At 48.5% G+C, this 27,777-nt stretch overlaps 1 protein-coding gene and 1 long non-coding RNA gene across 2 annotated transcripts; both read right to left on the reverse strand.

Moving 5' to 3' along the window:
• Positions 1 to 1,165: 1,165 nt before the first annotated feature.
• On the reverse strand, positions 1,166 to 27,400 carry EPDR1 (ependymin related 1). Its single transcript, XM_025449407.3, has 3 exons — positions 26,887 to 27,400; positions 3,657 to 3,865; positions 1,166 to 2,617 (listed from the first exon to the last, which is right to left on the reverse strand). The coding sequence occupies exons 1-3, from the start codon at positions 27,372 to 27,374 to the stop codon at positions 2,418 to 2,420; spliced, it is 897 nt and encodes a 298-aa protein (XP_025305192.3). The 5' UTR covers positions 27,375 to 27,400; the 3' UTR covers positions 1,166 to 2,417.
• On the reverse strand, positions 20,195 to 25,925 carry LOC118351293 (uncharacterized). Its single transcript, XR_004806540.2, has 3 exons — positions 24,236 to 25,925; positions 22,627 to 22,735; positions 20,195 to 22,309 (listed from the first exon to the last, which is right to left on the reverse strand). It is a non-coding gene; the product is annotated as an uncharacterized LOC118351293 (long non-coding RNA).
• Positions 27,401 to 27,777: the final 377 nt, after the last annotated feature.

A 27,777-nucleotide genomic window follows, 5' to 3' on the forward strand; every position in this document is an offset into this window, starting at 1 on the left:
TGCCGATGAGTGAGACACGGGGAGCTCCTCTTTGTTCACAGAGGCAAGTCCCTGCCTAACATGAGCCGTCTTCTTTTTGACCATGATGTCCACTAGAGAATTTTTATCTAAGATTGGTGACTAAGGAAGGCCTCCTGCCAATCCAGCGGTAACCCAGGCCTTACTTCTCAGGCTCCTGCGGCAGTTGGCAAAGAGAGAGCAGTATGAGCGTGGACACTGGAAAGGATGTGGGGGGTGGGGGGGTTCTGACCTGAAGGGCCATGGGCACGGTGCTGGGGAGCCCCCCCTTCACTTTGACACAGTGAGGACCCACAGGAGCAGGACACCAGCGGAGGTGATTGAAATCCCACAAGATATAAAATCTTTCTGCAAGAGGGTCATATTTATTGTTCACATCTGCTAAATGGCTCAACTACTAAAATAGGCCAACAAAGAAGTGAAAGGACACCCACCTCCTATGTCCCTGAATGAAGTAAAAGGGGCTCCTTTCCTTTCTCCTGTGAGAAGGGATGGGCACTGGGGTGGGCAAAGACCAAATCCAGGGCTGAGGGGATCTGTGCAGTTTGGAAAGGATGGGGGTGAAGGAGCCATCCTGTGGGGGAGAGAGAGGAAGCTGGCAAACAGCATCACGAAGGCTTGCTCCGGCTGGACCGCCTCGAAGGCAGCTATGAAAGTCCCCACCCATCGGTGCATTCCAGATGCCAGCCTTGCCTGGGCTCCCCTCTGCTCTGAGACTCCAAGAACGGGCATGGGCCCTAGAGGTAATGGGCTCAGTACTGGCCTGGGACTGGCCGCGCAGAGGTTGGCTTTGAGGAGAAAAGACCAGGGCAAGAGAGAAGCTATGAAGTTCTTGCAAAGGCCAGCCATGGGAAGAGCCCAGACCCAGATGGCGGCTGAGGGGACGGACAGGGGCCACTCTGACCAGACTCGGGACATTGATTGTCTATGAGGACTGATGGAGAAAAATGGACCAAGAACACCTCAGAGGCTTCCAGACCCAGGCAACTGGGCTTTGAACAGAAGAGCAAGCCTTCGAGAGAGGGATAATGAATATGGCTTAGATCACCCGAAGCACTTTATTCATCAGAGAGGAGTTTTAACGCCCGAATTACCAAGATAACTCACCTATGGGACAAAAGTGAAAGTATCAAAGAACACTTAGAAATGCAATTAAACTTGTTTATTGAAATAAACCAGGAGTAATACAGACTGTTTTCAGCGTCATAGCCAGATGAAACACAGTAGGAGAAGAACCCAAAATAATACATTTTATTCCCAAGAGGTCAGCAAACCCAACCCTTGAATAGATGAGGAATCCAGTGACCAGACAGGCTGGCATTCTCCACTCTACACATGCTTAGGGCACTGACCATGTGCCAGGCACTTACTTGGTGCTGGGCAGAGAAAAAGTACAGAAGTACAGAACGTGGTGACCCGTATCAAGGAGCTCACAGCCAGGCTGGTGGGCGATGCTGCCCAGGAAGCAGGCGAGAAGCTACAGGGCGCACCCAACCCGGCCAGCAGCAGCTCTCTGAAGGTCAAGCGTGAGCTGACCCGGGAAGGATGAGCAGAAGTGGCGCAAAGAGGCTGCGGAAACAGGGCCCCCGTGAGGAACCCCACGAGGGCAAGCAGAGTGCATGTAGTTACTGGGAGGAGTTCAAGTACAAAGGCATTGCAGGCCCGGATTCTGAAGACATCAGTCCCCTGACCCCCAGTTCAACGCTGTTTTTAGAACACTAGCTGTCTTTCGAGGTCTCCTGACAAATATAGGATGATTCAGCACATCCATCAATACTCTTGCGTAGACAAAAGGAAGCACACGTGGCCCACGCTTACCCAGATACACACGTGAGGATTTTCAAACCCTCTTGTGTAATTGCTTTGTGTCAGAGCCTTTCATCTCCTCCCCAGATTTTTATCAATCGGGTCATGCCACAAAGCTGGAAGGGGTTTTTAAGGAATCGCTTGGTCACGGGTCAAGGGAGCAGGAAGCAGGGCAGGGGAGCGGCCGCCACCCTGATGCAGGCAAGATAGAGGCCACTGTCTGCAGAGAACTCAAAAATTTATCATAAAACGGGAGCAAAATCGTCCTGCATTTTATTATCACTACGTGGCAGCAATGCAGCAATTCTCGGCAACTCAGGTAATGAAACCCTCCACCCTGCCCCCCCCCAGCTCACGTGTGCCCCCGCTCCCAGATCCACCTGCCAGCGCAGACAGCGCATCCCCGGGTCAGCCGTCTCTTCCAGTCGCATTCCCACCGCTGTCCATCCCCTTCGTCAACATCGCTTGAGAAGCCAGGATCATATATACAAAGAACCCCGGATCACGGTTTATCTTCCTCCCATCACGATCCTTCTCTCGAGCCAAGGTGGTCACTTCTCGAAAGCCCGAACCCCGTGGGGGCGCCCACGGGCCTACTGCCAGGAGCAGTTCTCGCTCATCGGCTCCGGCTGGGCCGTCTGGCAGGTGCTGGGTGGGGTGAACACGGAGGGGTCTTTAATGCCCAGCTGGATGTCGAAGAACCGCGTGGACAGCAGCACACTGTAATTTCTGGTGAAGGTTTCCTGGACGGGGTAACAATCCTTGACTGTGTAAATGCCAATCCAGGTTTCGTCTGCAAGAGGAAGGGAAGTTGACTTTTTAACATAGAAGGTGGGCAAAATACCTGTATTTTTATCCTGGGGGTAAAATGTACATAAAATTCACCCTTTTCACTATTTTAAAGTATGTTTCAGGGGCACCTGGGTGGCTCGGTGGTCGAGCGTCTGCCTTCGGACCAGGGCACGATTCCGGAGTGCCGGGATCGAGGCCCGCATCGGGCTCCCTGCATGGAGCCTGCTTCTCCCTCTGCCTGCGTCTCTGCCTCTCTCTGTGTGTCTCTCATGAATAAATAAATAAAATCTTTAAAAATAAAAAATAAAGTAAGGTTCAGTAGCATTAAGTACGTTCACGTTGTTCTGAAACCATCGCCACGATCTGTCTCCAGAACTTGGTCATCTTCCTCAGTGGAAATTCCATGCCCTCTGACACGAACTCCCCATTCCCCTGCCTGCCCCTCCCAAGCCCCCATCCACTTTCTGTCTCTATGAACGGGACTACGCTAGGGACCTCAGATAAGTGGAATTACAGAGTATTTGTCCTTTAGTGACTGGCTTATTTCACTCAGCATAACATCCTCAAGGTTCATCCAATATTATCCATGGCTGAATACTATTCCATTGTTTGTTTACACCACATTTTGGGTATTCATTTACCAGCTGATGAACGCTTGGGTTGTTTCTACCATCTAGCTGTTATTATTAGTGCTGTTATGAACATGGGTGCACAAATATCTTTTTGAATCCTTGCTCTAAATTCTCTTGGATATACACCTGTACGCAGAACTGCTAGGTCCCATATGATAATTCTATGCTAACTTTGGGGTAACAGTTTTTACATGGGTTTGCACTATTTCCCACATTCAAATATGATGCTTAGATCCTGGAGCTAAACAACTAGCCGAGTACACGTGGGGACTTCCAAGTAGGTGCGGGGGATGCCAAACAATCTAATTAAGCTTATGCATTGCCCTAACTACCTTCCTTGATGGACTTAAACTCTTTTCCCATCATGCTTCCTGAGATGTAGCACTTGGCTATCTTATGAAGCCTTACATGATCTAGCTGACTTTCTGTCAGACCATTCTTGGACCGTGATCTGCTCCTGGGGCCCCCCTATGGAGTACTGGTCCTCAAACGTGGAATTCTGAGGAATGTCTAGAGGGTCCCAGGGATCCGTCAGGGTGATCTTGGAGCACTGCTTGGTGGCTTGTTCAATCTGAAACATCACTCCATCCTCATAGAGCAAAATATATTCAAATAATCTGAAAGACAAATATAAAGAGAGTGGATCAGGACTTCAAGTTACAACCATCGTGTCTTTTATCAGCATACAGCCCAAAGGCCTTCGATATAAATTACTCTTAGAATGGAACAAGCTGGAAAAAATAGTTTTGCTTGCTAGGCAATCATTTACTTATTTATGAGCACTAGCCACACTGAGGACCTAAACACGAAATAATTAAAAATTCAGAGTTCAAAATTGAATATTGAATAATTGAGTACCTACTATATGCCAGATCCTGTGCTTTGGCTACAAACATGAGGAAGACACGGCCCTGGGTCAATGGCTGGTGTGTGACCTTTCAGCCACAGGGACCTAAGAGGATTTGCCCCTTGGCTTGGTTGAGCTCTCCTTGCAGCACTAAATCACAAATTATTGGGGTACACTGAATGGAGCACATCGAGAAACTGCTGAGGTCAGACAACACACCTGTGCCCCGCAGCTATATGAGAATGAGGGCCCCCCTCCCATTAACTGGAGGAGGCTGAGATGAGCAAACAAAAGTGAGGGGACCCCAGAGTGACTGGTTTCCCATGTAGTTTGTCCACATGCTCTTGGCCTCGTGTCTCCTGAGTACACCCCATGTGTAGAGCAAGCCAAAGGTATTCCCAGGCTGGGCGGGGAGTCTGCAGACACCCCCCACCCATGATGCTGAACACTGAGTTGTCCCCAGTCCTGTGTGGATCTCAAAGCTAAGCAATCTTGGGTGAACAAGTTGGACTTCTGTGTGTTTGACTGTCAGTCCAAACTTCAGGTCACTGCGGCTGGCCCAGCAGAGTAAGGCTGCGACCCTGACCTCACACAGTGAAATTCGCAAGACCTGGGGTGGGTGCTTTTCTTGAGCAAACTAAGATAGCCAGCAGGTGAGACTCACTGCACCCCACATCCTCCACTTGCCTCCAGGGCAAATGTCTGCCATTCCAGGTTGAAGCTTAAAAGGACTTTTCTTCAGACAAATCTTCAGGGACACCTGGGTGGCTCAGTGGCAGAGCATCTGCTTTGGGCTCAGGGTGTGATCCTGGGGTCTGGGGACGGAGTCCTGCATCAGGCTCCCCACGGGAAGCCTGCTTCTCCCTCTGCAGGTGTCTCTGCCTCTTTCTGTGTGTGTGTCTCTCATGAATAAATAAATAACATCTTTTTTAAAAAAAGAAAAGAAAAACTTATAAATGATCACTGCCTACATGGTCATAATAACACCACCACTAGGGTTACAAGCCAGTGTGGAAACATAAACATGACCTTATTTTATACCTTTAGATAGATCTATCCTGCTTCATTCTAGGAAATAAAAATGGCTTATGAGGGTAAAACTCTCTCCTTTCAGAAGTGGGAGCAATTGCAGGAAGAAAAGGAAGAGTTCGTTTGCTGCGATAGTGCTCACAGGAGAGTGGAGCCACCTCTTCTACTGTGAGCCCTCTGCAGGAGCCGGGGTTGGCCTGTCCCCGCGGCCTTTGCCCAGTGCAGTCCCTGGCACATCACGTAGGAGTACAGACACACTCCTATCGACTTCAGAGGGCTGTCCATTCATCCATCAATACGGGACTCTGTACATTAATCCAGTTCCCTGATCCTTTCAGTGACAGCAGGTCCCACAACATCTGCACTGTGTGCCCTCGGGGGTGGCTCTCTTCTTGACTCTCCTCACCATCAGCACTGGCCGCCTGCAGCCTCCCAAGTCCCAAGTGTCTGGCCTAGATGGGCATTTGTCATTCTTGCAGAACCTCCAGCAGTGTGCTTCTCCAACCGCAGGAGATATGCACCATGGGCGGGGGGGGGGGGGGGGGGGGGGGGGGAGCTTCCTTCCCGAGAACAGCCCTCAGTCCCCCGAATCCATGGGTCACAGCAGTGGGAGCCGGGCAGCCATCCTGGCCATCCAGGAGCGGGCCACCCTCGCAGGCCTTACTGGACCCGAGGTGGACATGCGACCCAGGGCGACACAATCAGATTGATTCTGTCCCACGAGCATGTGGAGTTGCCACCCGGGGACCTCGAGGCAGTCTCCTCACGGGTCTGGACGTGTCCTGTGCACACCCACAGGCTGTGGGAGGCTGTTTGCAACATGCGACCTGAGCACGAGGAAGAACGTGCTGGGAAGCCAACAGCAGGCATTTGCGGGATGCACTTCCTTTCCGAGGCCCGGTGTCCACAGATCCCCCTGCAGAGCCACGAGGTTGCCTTCCTTGTAATGAAGTTTCCTCTCCCGCCTGGAACATTTTGCGTGACTCATCATCACCAGGACTGGTCTCTAACACAGCCGAGGCCGCCGCCGCCCCGCCCGGAGCCCGGAGGCCAGCTGCCAGCACAGCTGTCCTGGCAGAGACACGCAGGCCCAGGGATCCACGGCGGGCGGGGGGGGGGGGGGGGGCGGCCACCAGCGGGGCACAGGGAGGGCCACCTGGCTGCTGCCCTGAGGCCGCCTCTGCCCGCACCCAGAGGGACAGTCTCATCAAGACGAGAATGCTGGCCTTGCAAGCGTCCTCACCAAACGTCACCCTTTACTCCTGCGCAGGTGTTCGCTGCAGCCTTCTCTGTACTTGCCTGTTTTCACGATATTTCACTCTTGAACACGAGGCCATAACCTGAAACTGGGCTTATGGTGACAGGGCCTCGGGTGCAAGAGAAAACAGTAACCTGACGGGAAACCAAAGATGACCGGATGATTGTTTGCTTTCCTCAAACTCCCGAATGGATCTAAAGGCGAGGACGGAGGGCTCGACTCGAAGTTTCGGAAAAGCAGCTTTCGGGCCGCTGCTGCGGCTGCATATACCCCGGGCCTGGCTGCGAGCGTCAGTCACAGCGAGGACGAAGGTCCTCCATGGCCAAGGGGACACAGGCTGGAGCCCGACGGAGCCCCGAGGTGGAAGCGCAGAGCTCAGCCAGGGTTGAAATGAATCATCTGCCTGCGATGCGGCGGGAAGGGCCGCGACGCCTCTGACAGAAACCCGATCCGGCAGCAAGATCAAGGCCTGGCGCTGCAGCCGAGGAAGCTGGGAGGACAGGAGCCACTAATCACACCCCGGGGAGCAAGGTGAGGTGCCGGGCCGGGCCTGGAGGGCAACGCAGCGGGGCAGGCCGCGGTCAGCAGGAGCCTGCGAACCCCCGGCCCCAAGCGGGTCAGCAGGCTGAGCTTCCCGCCGTGCTGCCTGCAGAAGCCCTGTCGGGCCCTCGGGCCCCCTCCCCGTGGGACCAAGGGTCCCGGTTGCTTTTGACAAAATTCTCAGGCTGCCCTGACCATATCCGTGGTTTCCCGAAAATCCAATTTCCTTAAAATTCAGGCTCTACCAAAACACTGAAAACCTGCAGAAGTTTTATATCCTCTGGGCTATGTAAAATCAATTCATGCTCAAAGTAAAAAAAAAAAAAAAAAAAAATCCAAACAGTACAGAAATGGAAAATGAAGTAAAAATTGCCCAGAAACTCAAACATATAGAAATAACAGCTCTGTGCATCTGTGCCTAAACACATTTTGATCTTTTTGTTTAAATTTCTTTCAATTGTGGTAAAGTACACATAACACAAGCTTTATCATCTTAACCATGTTTAAATATATAGTTCAAAAGTGCTAAGTGCATTTGTATTGTTGTGCAACCAATCTCCAGAATTCTTTTCATTTTGCAAAACTGAAACTATAGGCCCATTAACTGACTCCTCATTTCTGCCCCCCCCCTCCCCCCAGCTCCTGGCACGCAGCATTCTACTTTCTATCCCTATGAACTTGACGGCTCCAGGTACCTCATCGAAGTGGAATCATAGAATAGTTGTCCTCTTGGGGTTTTTTGTTTTTTGTTTTTTTAAGATTGTATTTATTTATTCATGAGAGACAGAGAGAGAGAGGCAGAGACACAGGCAGAGGGAGAATCAGGCTCCATGCAGGGAGCCCAAGGCAGGACTCGATCCCGGGACCCTGGGATCATGCCCTGAGCCAAAGGCAGGCGCCCAACCACTGAACCGCCCACGTGTCCCAGTAGTTGTCCTTTCATGACCAGCTTATCTCACTCAGCATGACGTCCTCCAGGTTCTTCCGTACTGCAGCACACGTCAGAATTCCCTGCCTTTGTAAGGCTAATATTCCACTGAATGTATAGAGCACATTCTGCTTATCCGTTCATCTGTGTAGAGACCCTGGGTTGTTTTACCTTCTGGCTATTATGGATAACACTGTTATGCAACATGTTGTGCAAATACCCTACTGATTTGTCATTATGTGTACTGGACACATTCATAAAAATGAGTAAATATGATGTTTTTTACCCTATGTTTTACTTTTTCAAGATTTTGTTTGTTTATTTGAGGGAGAGACAAAACATAGGCATGGGGAAAGGCCAGAGGCAGAGGAAGAAGCAGACTCCCTGCTGAGCAGGGCTTCCCAACTCAGGGCTCAATTCCAGGAGCCTGGGATCATGACCTGAGACAAAGGCAGACACTTAACCAACTAAGCCACCCAGATGCCCTAACCTATGTTTTAAATTCAACAATTTGTCTGTGATTTCCTTCCAGGTCAAAAAATACAGATTTATAAAATCAGTTTTTCCTAATTTACAATGAAATGTTTTTAAAATGCAGAAGAGTTGAATGATCACCTCTGTATCTACCACTTAGATTCAATAATTGTGACATTTTGCTATGTTTGCTTTATCTATATTCTATATTTACTAAAAACAAGGACTTTCTGCCTCCCTCTGCCACTACCATTATCACACCTAGGATATTAAAATTCGCTCCCTAATGCCAGCTAATATCTGGTCCATGTTCAATTGTTCCCCAAAAATGTATTTTAAAGTTTTTTTTTTATATATATAACCAGAATCCAATCAGATTTCAAGCATTACAGTGGGTTGTTACGTCTCTTCTGTTTTAAAAATCTGGAACACTACTCCTACTGTTTTTAATTTTTATCATGGCCTTGACTCCTCGAAGACTCCAGGTCTGCATAAATTCCCCGTTCTAGAGTTTTGTCAGTTTCCTCATTTAAATCTGTTCTTCTAGCTCCTGTCATTCCTCCAAATTAGACCTGAATTCTAAAGGCTTGACATGATTTGATTAAAGACTTTTGGAAAGAAATTCATAAAGGCATGGTGCATCACAGCAGAAGACAGACGATGTCCCGTCCCACTATTAATGCTACTAACTTTGATCACCAGGTTATATGGTTCCTCCACATGTCTCCATCATGAAGGCGTTTCCTTTACAGTTAGCAGGCAATTGGTCAGGAATACTTAGTGATGCTGGGAAGAACCTGTTAGTAACTATCACCTAATGGTTCTGGGTAAAACCATTTCCTGAATCAATTATTTCACTGGAGATTGGGATAATAGTGCCAGTGGTATAACAAATGACATACATCTACTTGTCTATCAGTCATCACCCTCAGCTCAAGAATTTTTATATATTCAGTATATGACAATTAAAGTCATTACTCCATTTATGCACAGATTGTCCCATGTTCCATCAGTGGGAGCTCCGTACTGCTGGTATTTGTGGCTTTGACATGGCCCTGTTAGTGTTTGAGATATGAGATATATATATACATCATATATCATATATATACATACATCATATATGCACCTTGTGTGTGTAAAGATACACACATACATGCATACACACACACCATGTTTTCCTTCAGTGGCTACTTAGATTATTTTCACAATTTGTTAATATTAACAAAGCTGAATATAAATTGAAGATAAACCCTTTTGCCTTTCTGTGTTTACAACGCTATGAAAAGTTTATGAACTGGAATTGTTGGATCAAAGGAAATTCCCCTTTTACATTTTACAAGATACTACTCTTTCCCAAAGGGAACACTAGGATATTATTTTTTAGAGAGAGGAGGAAGGGAGGGGTGAAGGGAGAAGGAGAGAGAATCTCAAGTCGACAGCCCGCTGAGTGCAGAGCCCAACACGGGGCTCAATTCCATGACCCTGAGATCATGACCTGAATCAAAATCAAGAGTCAGATGCCTAACTGACTGAGCCACCCAGGTGCCCCAGAAACAAAAGAATTTTTAACTGGATGTAGAGCTTCATTCATTTCCTTCCTTTAGAATGGTACTAAACGTTTACCCAACTACAGTAAGGCAGGAGAAAATCTTTCTGTCTAGTTTTCCTACTTTAGGATAAAGCTTACAGACAGCATCAACAGCACTGTAAAAAGGCTCAGGTCAAGAAATCGAGGTTCCCAGTCTAGGAGTGGTGAGCTGTGTGACCATAACTTTAATCTCCTATTTCTCATATGTAAAAAGAGACCAAAATTTTGAAGCTCAAAGCATTATTATGAAGATGATTTGAGACAGCAGATACATAATTGTTATACCAATGCAGGGATTGTGGCTTTGTAGGAAGCCTGCCAGTGCTTACGTTTACCATCACCAGTTAACATTTGACGAGGAAGCTGCTGGTTTCACCTGTGCACATAAGACTTGCTCTGCTGTGTGATGAAGAAGGGCTAGTGCATCCAGGCAGGATGGGAGGATGAAGGAGAGAACAGTCTGAGTGCTACGGTGGACCCTTCTCTAGCAGACCCGGAGCATCTCACCCTTTGTCTCTGGCCTGCCTCTCAATACAGTGGCTAAGAAAGTATTCTCATCTACTCACTTCCTCAGTGTCCCTTGGAGCTAGGGGTATAGTTGGTTCTGGCCTTGGAGATCTAAAAGGAAGTCTGTTGGATGAAGAGACACCCCCCACTTCCCGCCAGAGATTTCTCTTCTCTCCAAAAGGCAGAGTCCCTGTCCTGCTCTACGTTCCTTCATTTCCTGTCTTTGGACAAAGGGTGGGAAGTGAGGATAGCCACCTTGGAGCCATGGAGCAACACATCAGCATGCCGTCTTGCAACTGTGAGCCAACTTTCTCTGAGAATGGCAGAGTAGATGGATGGAGAACCAGGAGCCTTGGAGATATTGTTGAGACAGACCTAGGAACATGCATCACCAGAATTTGGAAGCAAACTACACACAGCCTTATAGTTTTAAGCCTCCATTAGTCAGATTTCCTGACACGTACAGTTGAAAGCACCCTAGATAAAATAAGTAAAATCCACTGCTCTATACTTACGATCTATCAAATGCTTTTAAATGGTTCTCTGAGAGCCTTTTGTTCCAGAGTGAGCAGGGCCCACAGATTTGGCTAATGCCTGAACCCACAAGAGAGCCTGGCTAGGCGCAGAGAAACTTGAACAGCTACTGCCTGGATAGCCAAGAGGCAACTGTTTTTCTGTCTTGAATCAGAGTAGTCAAGGGGAGGAAAAAAGAAAAAAGAAAAAAGAAAAAAAACAGTCTAAGGCAGAGGTAACAGACTGGCAAATTCAGTTGGCTGACACTTTATTAGCTTTTTGTTTTGTTTTGTTTTAACAGATGTGAAAATATGAGGCTCGGAGCATACCTAAGTAGCAAATAATGGACTCAAGGTCTGATCTCCTACCAGACTTGTTCTAAGTCACTAACACTGTTGTTCTTCCCCTCCTTCCACAGGGGTAAGATAACTGCTAGGCCATCCAAGATATCTTAAATTGCAGAAAAGGGAGTGGGCAAATATTATATTGTGATTACAAAAGGCCTTTGGCTTTTATGGGAGAAACTGAACAACCTTTGGATTTGTCTAATATGCAATATAATAGATTAGTAATGCATGCCAGCCCTCTGACTCTTAGCAGGAAGAATTGAGCGGCAGCCACTTGCCATTCTGGCGTATACCAAGATTGAGTTACACCCTACAGTAATTATGAGACATAAAAGGAGAACACTATTTCAAAATTGTTGGGTCAGACACAAACTCATTGTGTAGGCTGATACCAACCACATATAACAAAAGGGAAATTAAGCTGCTTGAGAATGCAGCCCTAGGAAAAGTGAAATCGAAGAATAATTATGTGTGCAATTTAAGGAGCTGTAAGGTGATGAGCCTCCAACCACTTGGATTCCAGTTCAAAAGAAGAAAAGGCTGCTCAAGAAACTGAAGAGATTTCTTTTTTTCCAAAAATGTTTCGGGATGACTACTGGCAACGTGTAGCCATATACTCTTTCATCTGATGGAAGATAATAAAACAAATGTCTCATGAGCAATAGTTCAGGCTGTCTCTTTCTCACCATTAGAAGGAAGAGCCTCATTAGTGCCAGGATACCCGCGTTGCCATGGTACACAGTGGTTTCGAGAACTACACATCAGGGGGTATTAAGGAGGTTGGAAGGTTGGGACGCCTGGGTGGCTCAGTAGTTGAGCATCTGCCTTTGGCTCAGGGTGTGATCCTGGAGTCCTGGGATTGAGTCCTGCATCGGGCTCCCTGCATGGAGCCTGCTTCTCCCTCTGCCTGTGTCTCTGCCTCTCTCTGTGTCTCTAATGAATAGATAAATAAAATCTTAAAAAAAAAAAAAAAAAAGGAGGTTGGAAGGTACAAGGGGAGTCAGGTTCACACGGCCAATACTGCACTTCTCAGGAGAAACATCAGTTGCCACCGTGTGTAAATATAAACACAGACACCCTTGCAGCTAACCGTTAACGACTCTACAAGGTAAATCTTATTTTTTACTTTCACTGGGATTCGGCATCATACTGAATTTAAGAAACAAAGAATAATGAGTGACCACAGAGAAAGCTCTCTCGTGAAAAATATGATCATCAAAGTAGAAGATGCAGTGGAGGTGGTACAGGATGCTGTGGCTCTTAGAAACAAACCAACCAACCCAAAACAGAAGAAGTGAATTAAAAGGTATGATTCCAGAACCTGAGGGGGGAAAAAAGTAGAAAGTAACAAAAGGGCTAACGGGAAGATAAGAAATCTGGGGGAGCAGAGGTAAGAGAACCCAGACATGTAAGCAGAGAGATATTCAACAAGGAACAAAGAGAGAAGACAGGGCATCAAGCCTCCAGAAACAGCCAATGACATCTCCGTAAAGCCAGATGTAACCTAGAGATGTTAATAATGTTCCAGGATGCAGAAACAACCTGCAAAAACTAGGGTAGAAAGACATTTATTAAAACTAACCCGAAATTAGTTTGGTCTCAGACTTCTCTTCTAGAGCTCTAAGTGCCATGAGCACCAAACACTAGTATTACCCAGTGACTTGTGTACACCTCAAAATTAGCTTTATGCAAAACAGCAACGGGTGGATGTTCTCCGGCATTCACAATCTCTGGAAGTTTCCTGCTGCACAGTACCCTCTCTGAAGAAAATCGATTGTTCCAGCTGGCTGAAACATAAATCAAAATATTCAGATAGAAAAGCAAATCAGCACTAGAGATCCTGCAGTGAATAATGAAAGGAGTAAAATAATTTATGTATCTTTTTGCGGCAACACTACTTAGAAGTTGGTTGCAAACGCTCACACAATAAAAAATTCCTCTGTGTTGAACAAGTGAAGAAGTTGACCTCAGGGAGGCTCAGCGTGGTGAAAGAAGGAGCACTAGAACCATCCGAACACTTGAAATTCTTTTCAACCTACCAAGTGGGACCTAAATGAATACTTGTCCTTTGCAGAAGAAGTCGTGTTGCGGTGACAGAAAAGTGGATCCCCAAGCTTCATCCCCTTACTCCTTAGGATAATTGACACATCATGAGGGAGGCTCTCATGAGGGGTCCCAAGGGCAAGCCACTCAATACCTGGAGCTGGTGGGGGGCGGGGGGTACTGTCCAAAATAGAGTGTGCGACAAAGGGGACAGTGAGAGCTTTCGATTCAGAGCGAGAGAGGACTCCCACAACCAGAGGAAACACATAAACCACATCAGAACCCAGCACTTGACATGACAATTAGGTATTAGGTACATATTAAATCTGAAATAAATTCTCTTCCCAGCCCCTCTGCTCCCCAGAAGGCAAGCTGGTAAAATTCTCCACTGCCCTGTTCCTTCTGGAATAAGAGCTCCATCCTCTTGTGCTTTCCCTACATTTGCTGCCGCTGCCTCCTCGCTTCTCCCAGGGCCCTCTGCCAAGAGTGGTCCCTGGGATTCCTAAGGAGGTACAGCTCCCTCTTGACTTCAATCAACTCAGATAGCTCCATGGTGGCCCCTGGGCATCTTCCTCAGAGGCATGTCTGCCTTTCCCAACTTGACATCATGGGTCATCAGCTTCTTGATGACACATTCTGGGAAGGAAAACTTATAGTTCTAGAGAACAGAAGATGTACCTCAGTAAGGGACTTGGTGAGTATGTGGGGTGGGGGGGGCACAGGGCAGGGGGTGGTGCTTCAGAAGCTCTGGAATCAGTGCAGATGATCCGGCTCACCACAGTCCTCCTTACAAGTATTTTCAAGCAACCTCAGAAGGCCTTGCATTCATCATGGCTGAAGCTGGATGCCACACCAACTAGTCTGGTGGTTTGTGGTGCCTCATACATTCCTCCTAAGCTATAGCTCAGGATACGATAATATGATAATGCTATGTCAGCCCAAGAACTGATGTGCCCCTTGGCCCTGGGCCACCATCTTCCCATCTGACCGCATCTTCCTTGGTGATTCCTGAGATGTTTCTCCGGGTGCTACGATCTGAGGGTCTGTGTCCCTCCCCCAACCCTATCAAATTCATATGTTGAAAACTTAACGCCCAAGGTGATGGCGTTACAAGTGAGGTCTTTGGGAGGTGATTAGGTCATGAGGGTGGAGCCTTCATGAATCAGATTCGTGCCCTGATACAAGAGGCCCCAGACAGCTAGCTGGCCCCTTCTCCCATGTGAAGATACAAAGAGAAGTCTATGACCAGAAGAGGGCCCTTACACAACCATGCTGGCACCCTGATGTCAGACTTCCAGCTTCCAGAACTGAACAGTGAACTTCTGTCGCTTATCAGCTACCCAGTCTCTGGTATTTGTTACAACAGACTCAAAAGACTAAGACATTGGGGGAGCTCCGAGGGGTTACTTTGGTGTGCCTTTTAGGGCAGGCTGACAGCTCCCACTCGTTGGCACAACTCACACTCTGGAACTTTCCCAGTCAATCTAACTTTAGCCACAAGAAAAGCAGCCTTCCATAAGGAGCATCACAGCCTTTTCATCCAGGGGCAACTGCCTTCTGTTTAGGTGCCATCTGTCCATGAGTTCTCCATTCTTGGGAGGATCTGAGGGCCATGGAGGCACCCTGCTGGGGGTCTGATTCTTTACACAGGCACTGCTTCTCAAGGAAACCATTGGTACTTGGGAAACTTGCAATGCCCATATTGGGAGATAGTCTCTAAAATTGGGACTGAGGATCCAGAGAAACATTGAAGATAGTGTTTGATGAGGAAAGAGCGGGGGAGTAGCATGGGGATGAAAGGAACCTGGGGGATCCATTTCTGGAGGTCGTGGTATGCCTTCTTAGGGGGGGCTCCACTACAAGCCTGCCTAAAAACTTTTCAAAATTCAGGTAGGCAGTGCCATGTGATGTCAGCAATTGTTCTTGACAAAGCAGATACACGGTGTAGAATATAAATGCTTAATAAACCATAAAACCATACCTTAAAGCCACGAGTTGATTGTTAAAAATATAATCATGCAGAAAAAGAAAATTGAGAAGAAAAAAAGGATGTATGTAGATAAAGTGAAGGAGTTTCAGAGTTCAGAGATCACATACAAACTGATGATGATGATAATATAATCTTGATGAAATGGGAGCTTTTCTAGGAAAATATAAATAATCAAAACTAACACAGAATGAAGCAGAAAGTTAAGTTGATCAATAACCAGAGGGAAAAAAAAATTCTTACAATGTTACTTCTTCAAAAGGAGTTAGGTCCAAATAGCTTCAGGAATTAATTTTCTTCCAACCTCAAGGCTGGAGAAAGCTTGCCAATTCTTTTATAATTTCACAAAACTTTTTCTACTTTAAAATATAGAAAGCAGAAAAATAAAAACTAAAGGATAAGCTCCATTGCAGCTATTGATTAAAAACAAATCTTAAAAATAAAATGTCAGTGAGCCAAACCAGACTATCAAAAGATATCATAATAAATTAGAATTTATTTTAAGAGTGCAAAGTGGTTAAACATAAAGCAATCCATTAATATAAATCACTAGGTTGCTGAAGTTTAATATCCATCCTCATTAGAAGAAATTTTTTCCAAAAATATTCACTGAACATGATGGAGTATCTTTGCTAAACCAACAGCCCATAGGGGCCTTCCCTGTGGAGTATTAAAGACAGTGACAACAGAGTGAGAATCACTAGGGGGTGTGAGATCACTGGAGGCGTGTCATTTTGCCCTTCCATTTTCTTTATCATATTAGAAATCACCAAAAATAAATTAAAAAAAAAAGAAATCACCAAAAATAATCAGACTCCATATCGCATGACGGGGGCAGCAGGAACAATCACATTCTGCAGGCTGAAATGTCTGTCAGTTGGAGAAACCTTCCCAAAGGGCAAAGCTGTCACACCTTAAGAATGTGCAAATCCTTTTTCTATCACTTTCTTATCTAGGCATGTATACAAGATATATTTAAAAAGTGGTACACATCTAATAGCACACAAATCCAAGGTGATGTATGTAGGAGTCTAGACTCATGGGAAATAGAAGAGAAAGAAACAGGACTATCCCAGAACAAGGCACCGCTCACAAAAGCTAGGTTCTACCCATTGGCTAGATTACCACACAGTCCCTAGAAATGGTTTTGCTAATGGCTACTTAGTAGCCTGAGAAAGGTGCACAATATTTTGTTCAGAAAAAAAAAAATGCAGAGCAGTTTTCCATTTTAATTTTAAAATTACATACACAGGGGGCACCTGGGTAGTTCAGTGATTGAGTGTCTGCCTTTGGCTCAGGTCGTGATCCTGGGGTCCCGGGATCGAGTCCCGCATCCCCCATCGAGTCCCTGTAGGGAGCCTGCTTCTCCTTCTGTCTATGTCTCTGCCTCCCCCTTTGTGTCTCTCATGAATAAGTAAATAAATAAAATCTTTTTTAAAAATTAAATTAAATTACATACACTAGTACGGGAAAAAGAAATCCAGAAGCACATACTTCAGGATTCTTAGTCCCATACAGCAGGATGATGAGAGATCCTGACCCTAAGTTGCTTTTCTGTGTCATTCAGATTTTCCACCATGAACAGGGACAATGCTAGTAGTCCAAAAGCCATGAAAATGGAATTTATTCACTCAACACGCATTTACTGAGTCATACTATGTACCAAGCTCTTCTAGGTGCTGGGGTTTTGGTGATAAATCAAACTGATAATATTCCTTCCCTCAAGGAGGAGAGACAGACAATCAACACCAGAAAAATTAACCGACCAGACAATGTCACCCAGGGATCATGTCCTAAGGAAAACAGACTGAGGTGTGATGGGGAGTGGCTGGTGGGGAGTCACAGGAGGTCCCTCTAAGGAGACAATGAGCTGAGACATGAATGAGGAGAAGCCATTTGAAGATGGCTTTGACTTTGAAGATGATAGAAGTGGGCTATTGAGTGTGGATGAGCTTGCACAGTGTATTGTTAAGAGGGGAAAAAACCCAACGTGAACCAGTATGAGCTTCAGTATGCATGCTGGGAATCTCAGGACCACCTAGGATGGGGCGCCTGGGTGGTGCAGAGGTTGAATGCCTGACTCTTGGTTTCAGCTCAGGTCGTAATCTCAGGGTTGTGGGATCAAGCCCTGCATCAGACTCTGCACTCAGCAGGGAGTCTGCTTGTCCCTCTCCCTGCCCCTCAGCCCCTCCCCACCTCTCTCTCTCTCTCTCTCTCTTTCTCTCTCAAATAAATAAGTCTTTCAAAAAAATAATCTTGGCTATTCAGAAGACATTAAGAGTAACCAATATGGTTGAGCAATTATGAATAATTTTTACTTTCTTTCTCTTTGCACACCTGTATTTTGGGATCCTTCTACAATGAATAAGATGTCACCATTATTACTCATTTCCTTATTCAATTATTCAAAAAATAAATCTAATTCGTGTTGCTGGAGGTAACAGCAACAACCAGATAAAAATTCCTAATGGTGGAGTCTTGCTTTGGGCAAGGGAAAGCAGAGGAGATGAGGGAACGGGTTTAAAAAGCACTAAATAGTACGTCAGATAGTGGTAAGTATGTTGAACACGTAAGGCGGTGAGGTGGGATGTATGAGAATGTTGGGAGGAGAGACAGCCTAATTTGGGAGGAGGCCATGCAGCTTTTTAGGGAAAAAGTGTTCTGTGCACAGGAAACAAAAACCCAAGTGCCAGCAATGGGGGAAGCTTGCTGAGCCGGAGGCTGGAGGGAGCTGGAAGCAAGGGGCCTCTGCGTGATCGGAGACAAGATATGGAGGGGGTGGGCAGCAGATCCTAAGGGATCCTAGGGTGGCCAGGCCCTTGTAAGGACCCTCCCTCTGACAGACAGAAAGGCACTGGAGGGTTTTAAGCGGATGAGCGATGTGACACAGTATTTCTAGCAAATCATTCAAGCTGCTACGTTGACAACAGACAAAAGTGGGCAGGGATAGAAGGAGGACGACCCATTAGGAGGCCCATGCAAAAAGCCCTGGCAAGAATGATGAGGGATTGAGCCTCCAAGATGACAGTGAACGTGTGGTCGGACTCTGAGTCTCTATCAAAATTGGAGTTGACAGGATTCGCTTAGGGACTACCTGTGGCAAGTGGGAGAACTCAAGGATGACTCTAAGAGCTGATCCTGAGCAACTGGAGCTGCTATTAGCTGAACCTGCGTGATGAATAATATTTGTTGGTTTGCAGGGGAGGCATTAGTTTGGGGTAAGCGGAGTCTGAGAGGACAACCAGAGATCCAAAGGAAGAGCTCAACTCAGCGTTTGGACATAGGAGTGCAGAGTCCTCCATGCACAGATGCCATCTAGAGACATGACTGAGCTGAGGGCACCAGGACAGGGGTGTAGACAGAACAGTAAAGGGGTGGCAAGCCAAGCCCCGGGACATTCTACCATTAGCAGCATGAGGAGGAGGAGGAAGGGCAAAGGGAGCTGAGAAGGAAGGGAAATGAGGTGGAAGGAGGGACACCAGAAGAATGTGGTGTCCCAAAGACCCCATGAAGACACCAAGATGGGGGAAACGAGCCCCACAGAACAAGGAGATAGAGGGTCATTGGGTCAGGAACGTGGAGCGCACTGCTCTTGAGCAGAGTCCGCTCAGCAGAGCTGTGACGCTCAACGTTTGATTGGAGGGGGTTCGAGGGAGCATGAGGGTCAGAAACTGGACTGAGCTTGAGATTTGCTTTAAATAGAAGGGAAGAATGGCATTCCGGCTGGTGGGATCAAGAGAGGAATTTTTTTCTTTGAAGATGGGTAAAATAAAAGAAATTATGAAGGGGAAAATAGAAGATTTTTACTGGAATTGGGGAAATATAACACTATCGCATTTATTCCAGGAAAAACAAACCACTAATTGGTGGAATATTTTCAGATCTTTGGGCTCCCTGCCCCTGACCGCCATCTTCGAGGACAGAATCAGGAAGAAAGAGCTCGAGGTTGACAGAGAGGAGTAAAGATGTTTTCAGAGCAGTTTGGCGACCACCTCTGGCTTTTAGTTATGAGTTAGTCTTACACCCCAGCAGTCCTGATACTCCGTGGCCTTGTCTTCCTTGGCACTGACGCTCCTCACTGCCTGCTTCTCCTCGGCATCCCAGCATCAACGCTCTGAAGTCCAGGGTCAACAGACCCACCGAATTAAGACTCAAAGCAAACTTTACAGGCTTCCAAGAAAATCTCTTTCTTGAAGAAAAACTCAATTTTGCAAATCAGCATGTTCATTTTTGAGGATCAAAAGGCCCCAAGCAGCCAGACTTCCTGAGCTAATAATAAAAGAAAATGCTGGCTCGAGCCATCAGAGAGATCAAGAGGGAGTCAAGGCAAAAAGAGTCATTCTCCTGAAATTCTGAAAGTTGTGATTTCTTAAAATGGAAGCCCAATCCACACAAAACAGGGTTGTGATTTACTTAATTTCTGGAGGGGCACTTGGGTGGCTCAGTCACTTAAGCATCTACCTTTTGCTCAGGTCATGAACTTGGGATCCTGGGATCAAGCCCCACTCCCCCCGACCCCACCCCCAGTGGGCTCCCTGCTCAACAGGGAATCTGCTTCTCCCTCTCCCTCTGCCCTCCCCTGCCCCCGCTCATGCTCTGTCTCTTTCTCTCTCAAATAAGTAAATAAAATCTTTAAAAATCAATCTATGGGTCAATTTGTTGAGCAATTCATACTAATTTACCTCCCCCGGCCACATACATGCAGTCTGAGGATTTACAATGATATAACCCTGAGAAATCCAAAAGAAGACAAATACACACACAGAAAAACAGAAGCTCATCTTCCCTTTCCTCTCGTTCAACAGTGTAATCTAAAATCCCGCAGTAGGGCCAAGCAAGGTAGGCATCTGCATGGCCTGGCCTAGGGTGTGGAGCCGAAGTCGGGTGAGGGGGCCCACTCATGTAGGGAGGGGGCATCACAGCAGTGCACAATTGGTTACCTGCTGCAACTGAATAACGAGAGCTAATTTTCTCAGAGAAGGGAACTACAAAAATGAACCATGAGGTAGAGGAATGGAATTGGAGGTTCTGGTTTAAATATATATATTGATTAGAACTGGAAGCTTAGCAATGTACATACACATAAATTTGTATGTATATGTTATGAGTAAGTGACCATGTGTCTTCAAACCTATATCATACCCTTGCTTTGTCCATTGAAAGGGTCTGGGAGCAACGCCACCTACTAGCTATGAGCACAACTAGAGCAGAGATCTTAGCTTCTAAATATTCTCCAGTAAAAGGAACCAGAGCTTCTAGTTGAGAATGGCTCATTCCAACACTCTAGCAGAGAAAGTACAGATGATTTTGGAACATTTTATTGAGGCAAAAAGCAAAGAAGTGCTCAAAGAATAAGAGATACATGTTTAAAGAACATAAAGCCAACATAAAGAGGTTCCCACTGGCCAGATCTGGGATAATATGAACATCAAAACAATGAGAAAAAATGCAATCCAGTGAGAATCCTTGAGTCCTTGCTGATATAAATAAGTGAATAAGTTCAGTTTTGTGAAAAATGGGATGTGTACGTGGTTTTAAAATATCTCCCTACAGAGGTGCCTGGGTGGCTCCGTCAGTTGAGCATCCGACTCTGTATATTGGCTCAGGTCATGATCTCAGGGTCATGAGATTAAGCCCTGTGTCCAGCTCCGCCCTGGGCGTGGAACCTGCTTAAGATTCTCTCTCCCCCTCTCCCTCTGCTGCTCCTCTCTCTCTCTCCCTCTTTTTTTCTCTAAGGAAAAAAGAAACAAAAAAACAAAAAACAAAACCTCCCTACAAAATACTTATTGATTACAAAGTTAAAAAGTGTCACCTCACACTGGAGAAACTTGCAGCCTGCCATCCCTCGATCAGGGGATCGGCGTGAACATCACAATGCAGTAAGAACAACAGACTATGTCGTGGTATTCCTACCACAGGTGAAAAACTAGAAGCTCATCACAATGAGACATGAAACAAACCCAAATCAAGGAAGATTCCACTAAATAAGTGCATTGTAATCTTCAAAAGTATCAAAATGCAAGAAAGACTGAGGGAATGTTCCAGCCAGGAAAAAAAAACAAAAAACAAAAAACCCTCTGGAAAAGACCGGACACCAAAATGCAATGCTTGAATATAAACTGGGTCCTTTTGCTCTAAAGAACATAAATGAACAAGTGGCAGAACTTGAATGAGACCCACATTTCAGATGGTAGAAATGAATCCTGTTCATTTCCCAATTTTTATGGCCACACTGCAGTCACGCCGGAGCATAGCCCTGTTGCAGGAAATGCACGCAGACGTCTCCGGGGTTGTGGGGCTATCAAGTTGGCAACTCTCTCAAATGATCTGGTGGGGGGGGGGGGTGGCCGTGTACTTAACTGTCTGCAAGGATGAGATAGTCTCAAAGTAAAATAAAATGCTGTGTTTGGAGGGGAAAATGGCCTTATCCTGTTGTTCAAACACAACGATTGTTGAAGTTACCTAATGTGATAACAGCCCTTGGAATTAATCTTCCACAGCAGACACACTGGGAGAGCATGTGTAAGCAGTGCTGTTCATGCCCTGGAACACTCAGAGCCGCCACACGGGGGGGAGCCTTCTGAGCCTGCAGCCAAAGCACGTAAGGGGGGACCCCTCTTTTCTCTCCCCATGAGCACAAGTGTAGGTGAAAAGAAGAAGGAAGAGAAAGCATTTTGATTTCTATCAACACGAAGACACACACTGAGAAAAAAAAATGCAGAAATCCATATTACGTTCATTATATCACAGGAGAAACAGGAATCGGTCTGATATAATAAAAGCACAGTTAGTGCTTCCTTGGCATCATTTCATCTTTAAGGAAGAAGCCCTATCCTAAATGCTAGTTAGTGTCATTAAAATTAAATTCAAAGATGAAAAACTGATATCCTGAGAAGTGAGGATCTTGCCGTGGCGAAGCCAGGACTAGAAGCCATGTCTGACGTCCCATGACTCTCTCAGTGGATGTCCGTGCTCTCTCCACTACACCCGGTGGCCTTCTCTAAAAATACAGAAGAGAAATGATATTCTGTTCTCCAAGAAATAGAATGCCCAAGGAAAACAGAGACAGACATGAACTGATCAGAATTTGAATGAGAATCCACTTGCCACGCCATTGAAGACCTATTTTCTCTTTTTACCTTCTACCTCCCAAAGATCCCCAAGCATGTGGGGTTGGTAGTTGAGCAGTCTTCTAAGATATCATCCCTAACGTCCCCAGGCATATTCTCCTGATGCCTCTCTGCTCACTCTGGGTCATTAGAGCCATTAATTCCAACCCCCGAGCCACCGTTTTGTAAGTGGGAGCAGTGAGCTTACCGGTGGCCTAACCAAGTTCATTCGGCATCGCCTCTCCCACAAAGTTCAACATGTTCGCGGAAACATGAAAATAATCTTCTCGCTTTTCCTCGGTCTTCCAAATGTAATACTTGTGAGTTTGGTCAAAGAGTCAGGAAAGATAGTTGGAACCAGAAAACAAAATAGTATCAATTACTAATATTCCCCATTCTCTGCTAAGGCTGCCTTATCTGAAGCTTGTAAAGTTGTTTAATCTTTTCCATCATCTCAGGGAAAAGAGAGCCTGGAAAGTCCTAGTCATTCCACAGTAACTATCAGTGGGATTTTCCATAACAATCTGGATGCAAAATAAAAATCGTAAGAAGTTGATCCAATTCTAAAACTTACTTCTCAACTTACTAATAAATATGAAGAGACAACCCATCCATATTTTCTTCAAATAACATCTGGTTTCTTGGCCAGACCGTTAATACCTGAAAAAGCTTCTGAGTCTGTGCCAGCAAATCTACATTTAAAGAGCTTAAAAATGCACTTATGCGCTAAACATTCTTTTCTACCTCTGACTTAGGGCCAGAGAGATGGGACTAGAGGCAGAACCTTGCCAGGAAACCGGGAAGGAGGGGAATAAAACTGCCTTCGAAAATCTGAGCTGTGAAATCAACACTTGATGGGTCAGGACAAAGAAATGAGAAATCACCACATGGGGACAAAAAACCGTCTAGGCCAGCAAAATTTGGCCGTGACCCTGCTAAAGACCTAATGCACACATATAAAGACCATAGTAATTGATCATGGATTCCTCGATGAAGAAGGGTTGCTAAGAGCCAGAACAGGACTCACAGCGCCTCCAGGCAGAGTGGAGGGACTCTGGACCAGCAGGGCTGGGGGAGCACAGATGGGGAGCACAGAACCAGTGACAAGGCATCTGTCTGGGGAAAATGAGCGCATCGCTGTCTCTCAGCCCCATTCCCCTGGGCTGGCCTGTCTTACGATGGAAAGCTCAGCACTGAGCATGCAGCCTGGCCTCGAGCAAGCAAGCATTAGAGTCAGTGATTTTGCTCCAACTCTTTGCTCACAACCTCCTGATTATAATTTGGCTCCCCACGTGGTTCTGCCGACAGGGAGAGAATGATCTAGGCTTGTGGACCTGAGAATCCGGGCCTCCGTGCCAGCCACGGCGCCCACTGAAACAGGCTTGCTCGCGGCTGAGCCTGCTGCCCCGCAGGCAGCTCTGGGGGGAAGGGCCCTCGAGTGCCCTGCTGGACCACGTTTCTGGGACCACAGGCTGGCAGCGAGGCTCGGGGCCGTGGGAAATGCGCCAGGATGGTGACCATGGTGGTGGCCACGGTGGCCACGGTGGCCACGGCAGCTGGGTACTGAGCACGTTCTCGGTGTCAGACACGCACCCCGTGCTGTCCGCACTCAGACTCCGCCGGTCCCCACCACAATTCAGTACATGAGATGCTATTATATACTCGTTTTGTAAACAGGGAAACTGAGGCTCAGAAAGCTGTAGCCCTTTTCCCAAAGGCCCACGCTAGGATTCTGCGCTCAGACCCAGATTTGTCCAACTCTAACAGGTGATCTCTTACATTGCGAAGACCTGACCTCTGGGGGGATCGACCCTTACCTTCTGCCTGGCTACGCTCCTCTGCTTCGGCAGGGCACTCTGGGCCATCCCAGCCCATGTGCTGCACGATTGTTCAATATGCCACGACTGCGCCAGCCTTCACGTGACGGCACATAAACGTTAGCAATGTGTCATCGACCGGGAGTGCACGAAGCCAGGACACCCGGGTGGCTCAGTGGGTGAGTGTCTGCCTTTGGCTCAGGGGGTGATCCCGGGGTCCCCACAGGGACCCTGCTTTTCCTTCGGCCTCTCTCTGTGTGTGTCTCTCATGAATAAATAAATAAAATCTTAAAAAAAAAATAAGTGGGGAGGACACCTTGGTGGCTCAGCGATTGAGCATCTGCCTTTGGCTCAGGAGGTGATCCCAGGGTCCTGGGATCGAGTCCTGCATCCGGCTCCCCTCAGGGAGCCTGCTTCTCCCTCTGCCTGCATCTCTGCCTTTCTCTCTGTGTTTCTCATGAATAAATAAATAAAATCTTTAAAAATAAATATATAAAAATAAATAAATACATACCTACATAAAAAAGAAGTACACAAAGCCAACCCTACCTCAGTGAACAGTGTCACCATCTCTATCATGCCATCAGAAGCCAAAAATGAGGGCCTTGACTCCCCTTGACTCTTCCCTCCTCTCACCTCCACTGTCAATAAACCTCTTCAACACGTCCCTTCCAGGTCCGCTTCTCACCATCACCATAGCCACTCCCCACCCTTCCCCTAGACCTTGCACAAGTGTCCCAGATCACGTGTTCCCTTCCCCTCTTGCTCTCCTTTTTTCGCAACCGTGCACCCACTGCCTGTTCCACAGCCCAATCATGACCTTCCAACTGCAGGGAAATCCTTCAACAGATGCCAACCTTTGCACGTACATCCTCTGTGCTGTAGCCCTAACAGTGGCTGGTCTGCAGTGCTTGGAATACACCCCGCCCTGTCTGCTCCAGGATGTCCTGAAACAGACCTGCACCCCCCCCCCCCCCCCCCCGGCAGCCGGCTTCCTCCCCTGGTCACTGGTGTAAGGCTTTGGGTCTCCCCCATGTTTCAGCTCCTCCAGGAAGCCTGGGTTACCTGCCCATCTGAAGTGCTCGTCACACTCAGCACACCCTTCATCTCACTGGGTGAGAATTCTCCTTCCTGTGACTCCACCCACAGACCCCTACCTCCCTGAGGCCCAGGACCCACTCTATTTATACAAAGCTCCTGCAATGAAAAAAATGCGTGATGAATGAATGCATGACAGCATGGTAATAGCACAGGTGTCAAATACCACCTGGCTTCCTCACGTCCAGGCTGTGTGGCCTGGAAAAGAGTGCTGAATCTCCCCGGACCTCAGATTCCCTGTCTCTAACAGAGATCCTAAAATGTCCCCTGTCACACTGTTGTGAGGCTTCCCTGTAATATGCAGAAAGTCCTCAGCACTAGGCCCAGGGTATCCTAAATCCTCAAACACGGGTTGTTGTTTGCTATTGTTACTATGTCCTTTGAGGCCCGGGAGATCCTCCCAGGCCCGGACGATGACTTGGCTGCTCCAGCTCCTGCTCCTCCGCCCTGGAGGTTTACCTTTCCAAACGCATTAGCGTCCATCCTCTAATACACTGCCCTGAAAGGTTCTGTCCCTCCAACACTTTCTTCAAGACGCCTAACACTTCAACAAAAGCTTTAGGTGCCATGACATGGAGATCTGCCCCTGATCTTACACTCACCCGAGCTTAAACCCTGGACATCACGGGGCACCTCCTCATCGCCCAAATGCCACACAGAGAGGCCAGCATAACCCCCAGAGGAGCACACGCAGGACTTTCCGCAGGAAAGCCAGTGGAATTGACAGGTGGTGACCCCAAAATAGAAATCAGGCCTCAGAAAGAGGACTCCCCTGGTCACAGCAGCTGTGGAAAGGTCAATTATGGGACAAGAGCTCGTGAAAACCGGCGGAGCTCCCCGACGCCTAAGGGAGGGCGTATAGAGGAGAGGGTAATTTTTTTGATCACAGTATGTCCAGCTTGCTTGGAAAGTTTTAAGGGAGTAAACCGCAATTTCAACGGTTGTAACGGCGAGAGGGGTTTGTGAGCCGTATTCTCCGTGGCTCCCCACACCTTTTGCGGTGCGGTCCTATTCTTTTAACTCGCACCAGGAATTCTTAAAATATATCGGTTCTGCGTGCCTCGGTCGCGACGGCTCCTGGCCCCAGGGGCCCCGGGGGCGCGCCCGGGCTGCGGGGCTCCAGGAGCGGGGCCCAGGCCGCAGCCCCGAGCCGGCGGACCCGGCGGACCCGGCGGACCCGGGGTGCGATCCCGCCGCCGCCCCGCCCTGCCGCCCCCAGCGCCCCGGCCGCGCCCCGCCCCCACCCCGGCCCCGACCCGGTTCCGACCCCGCGGGCCCCGCCACCCTCCCCGCCACGCCCCGCCTCCCACACGAGGAGGCGCCGCCAGCGGCCCCGCCACCTCCGCCCCCCCCGGACCTCGGGACCCCGCGACCTCGTGCTCCCCCCGTGACCTCGCCCCCCCCCCGCGACCTCGGCCCCCCGCGACCTGGGGCTCCCCCCGTGACCTCGCCCCCCCCCGCCGCGACCCTCGGCCCCCCGCGACCTGGGGCTCCCCCCCGTGACCTCGCCCCCCCCCCCCCCCCGCGACCTCGGCCCCCCGCGGCCCGCGCACCTCTTGCAGGGGATCAGCGCCTTCCGCTCGTCCAGCACCCGCACGCGCCGGTTGAGGCCGTCGTAGGAGAGCAGGGCGCGGCTGTTGCGGCCGCTGCTCTGCCGGAACACAACCTGGCGGCCCTCCCACTGCTGCGGCGCCCGGCACGGCCGCGGGGTCCCCGGGGCGCCGAGGCCGCCCAGCGCGCACACCCAGAGGCCGGCCAGCAGCCAGAGCCGAGCGCGCCCCGCCATCGCCGCGCAGCGCCCGCCGCCCCCCGGGCCCCGCGACCCGGCCGAGCGCGGTGACCCGCGGTGACCCTCCCCCCCCACCCCGGCCGCGGTCGCCACGGCGGTTGGGCCCCGCGCGCGCGAGGTGCGGGAGCCTCGGCCCGGGAGGGCGCGGCCACCGGCGGGAGCTGCCGCGGCAGGGCCTCTGCCCGCTGCGCCTCGGTTTCGCTTGCTCTCTGCTGCCAACAGGAAATGCAGTGGCAGTGGTGCCACTAGCATCCTGAAGGGCACCGCGTCTTCAAGGGGGCGGGGTGGGGAGCAGGGTGGTGAGAAGGAACGGGACTGACCGAGGTGTGCGGCAGGTCACCACCTTCCAGGAGACAGTCGGGTTCAGGTCGGGAAGGCAACGCTCCCGCTTGCTGGGCCCCGCAGAGCTGGCCCCCTTGCCAACACTGACACCTTCTTCCCCCAGAGTAGAACGGAAAGGGTCTTGGTCATCCACCATGGCCATGTCCAAGCCCCTGCTCTTCCAACAGAGCCCGGAGGACCAGAGGATTAGCCCTTTTGTCCTTGGGCGGAGGACCCAGGGACGGAGCCCTGAGGCCACACTTGCAGTGACACTTCCACCCTCATCCATCACCTGACAACACCACAACTCCAGGTGCGTGTGAGTCTGGGAGTT

This window comes from Canis lupus, chromosome 18 (assembly GCF_003254725.2).
Source record: "Canis lupus dingo isolate Sandy chromosome 18, ASM325472v2, whole genome shotgun sequence".
Lineage (NCBI taxonomy): Eukaryota > Metazoa > Chordata > Mammalia > Carnivora > Canidae > Canis > Canis lupus.

Excerpts from the sequence above, each read along its gene's own strand:
- EPDR1 (XM_025449407.3), bottom strand. The coding sequence starts at position 27,374 with ATGCTAGTGGCACCACTGCCACTGCATTTCCTGTTGGCAGCAGAGAGC. Across the intron at positions 3,866-26,886 it reads GCGCTGATCCCCTGCAAGAG|ATTATTTGAATATATTTTGC; the intron begins GTGCGCGGGCCG and ends TTTGTCTTTCAG. Across the intron at positions 2,618-3,656 it reads CAGAAAGTCAGCTAGATCAT|ACGAAACCTGGATTGGCATT; the intron begins GTAAGGCTTCAT and ends TTCCTCTTGCAG.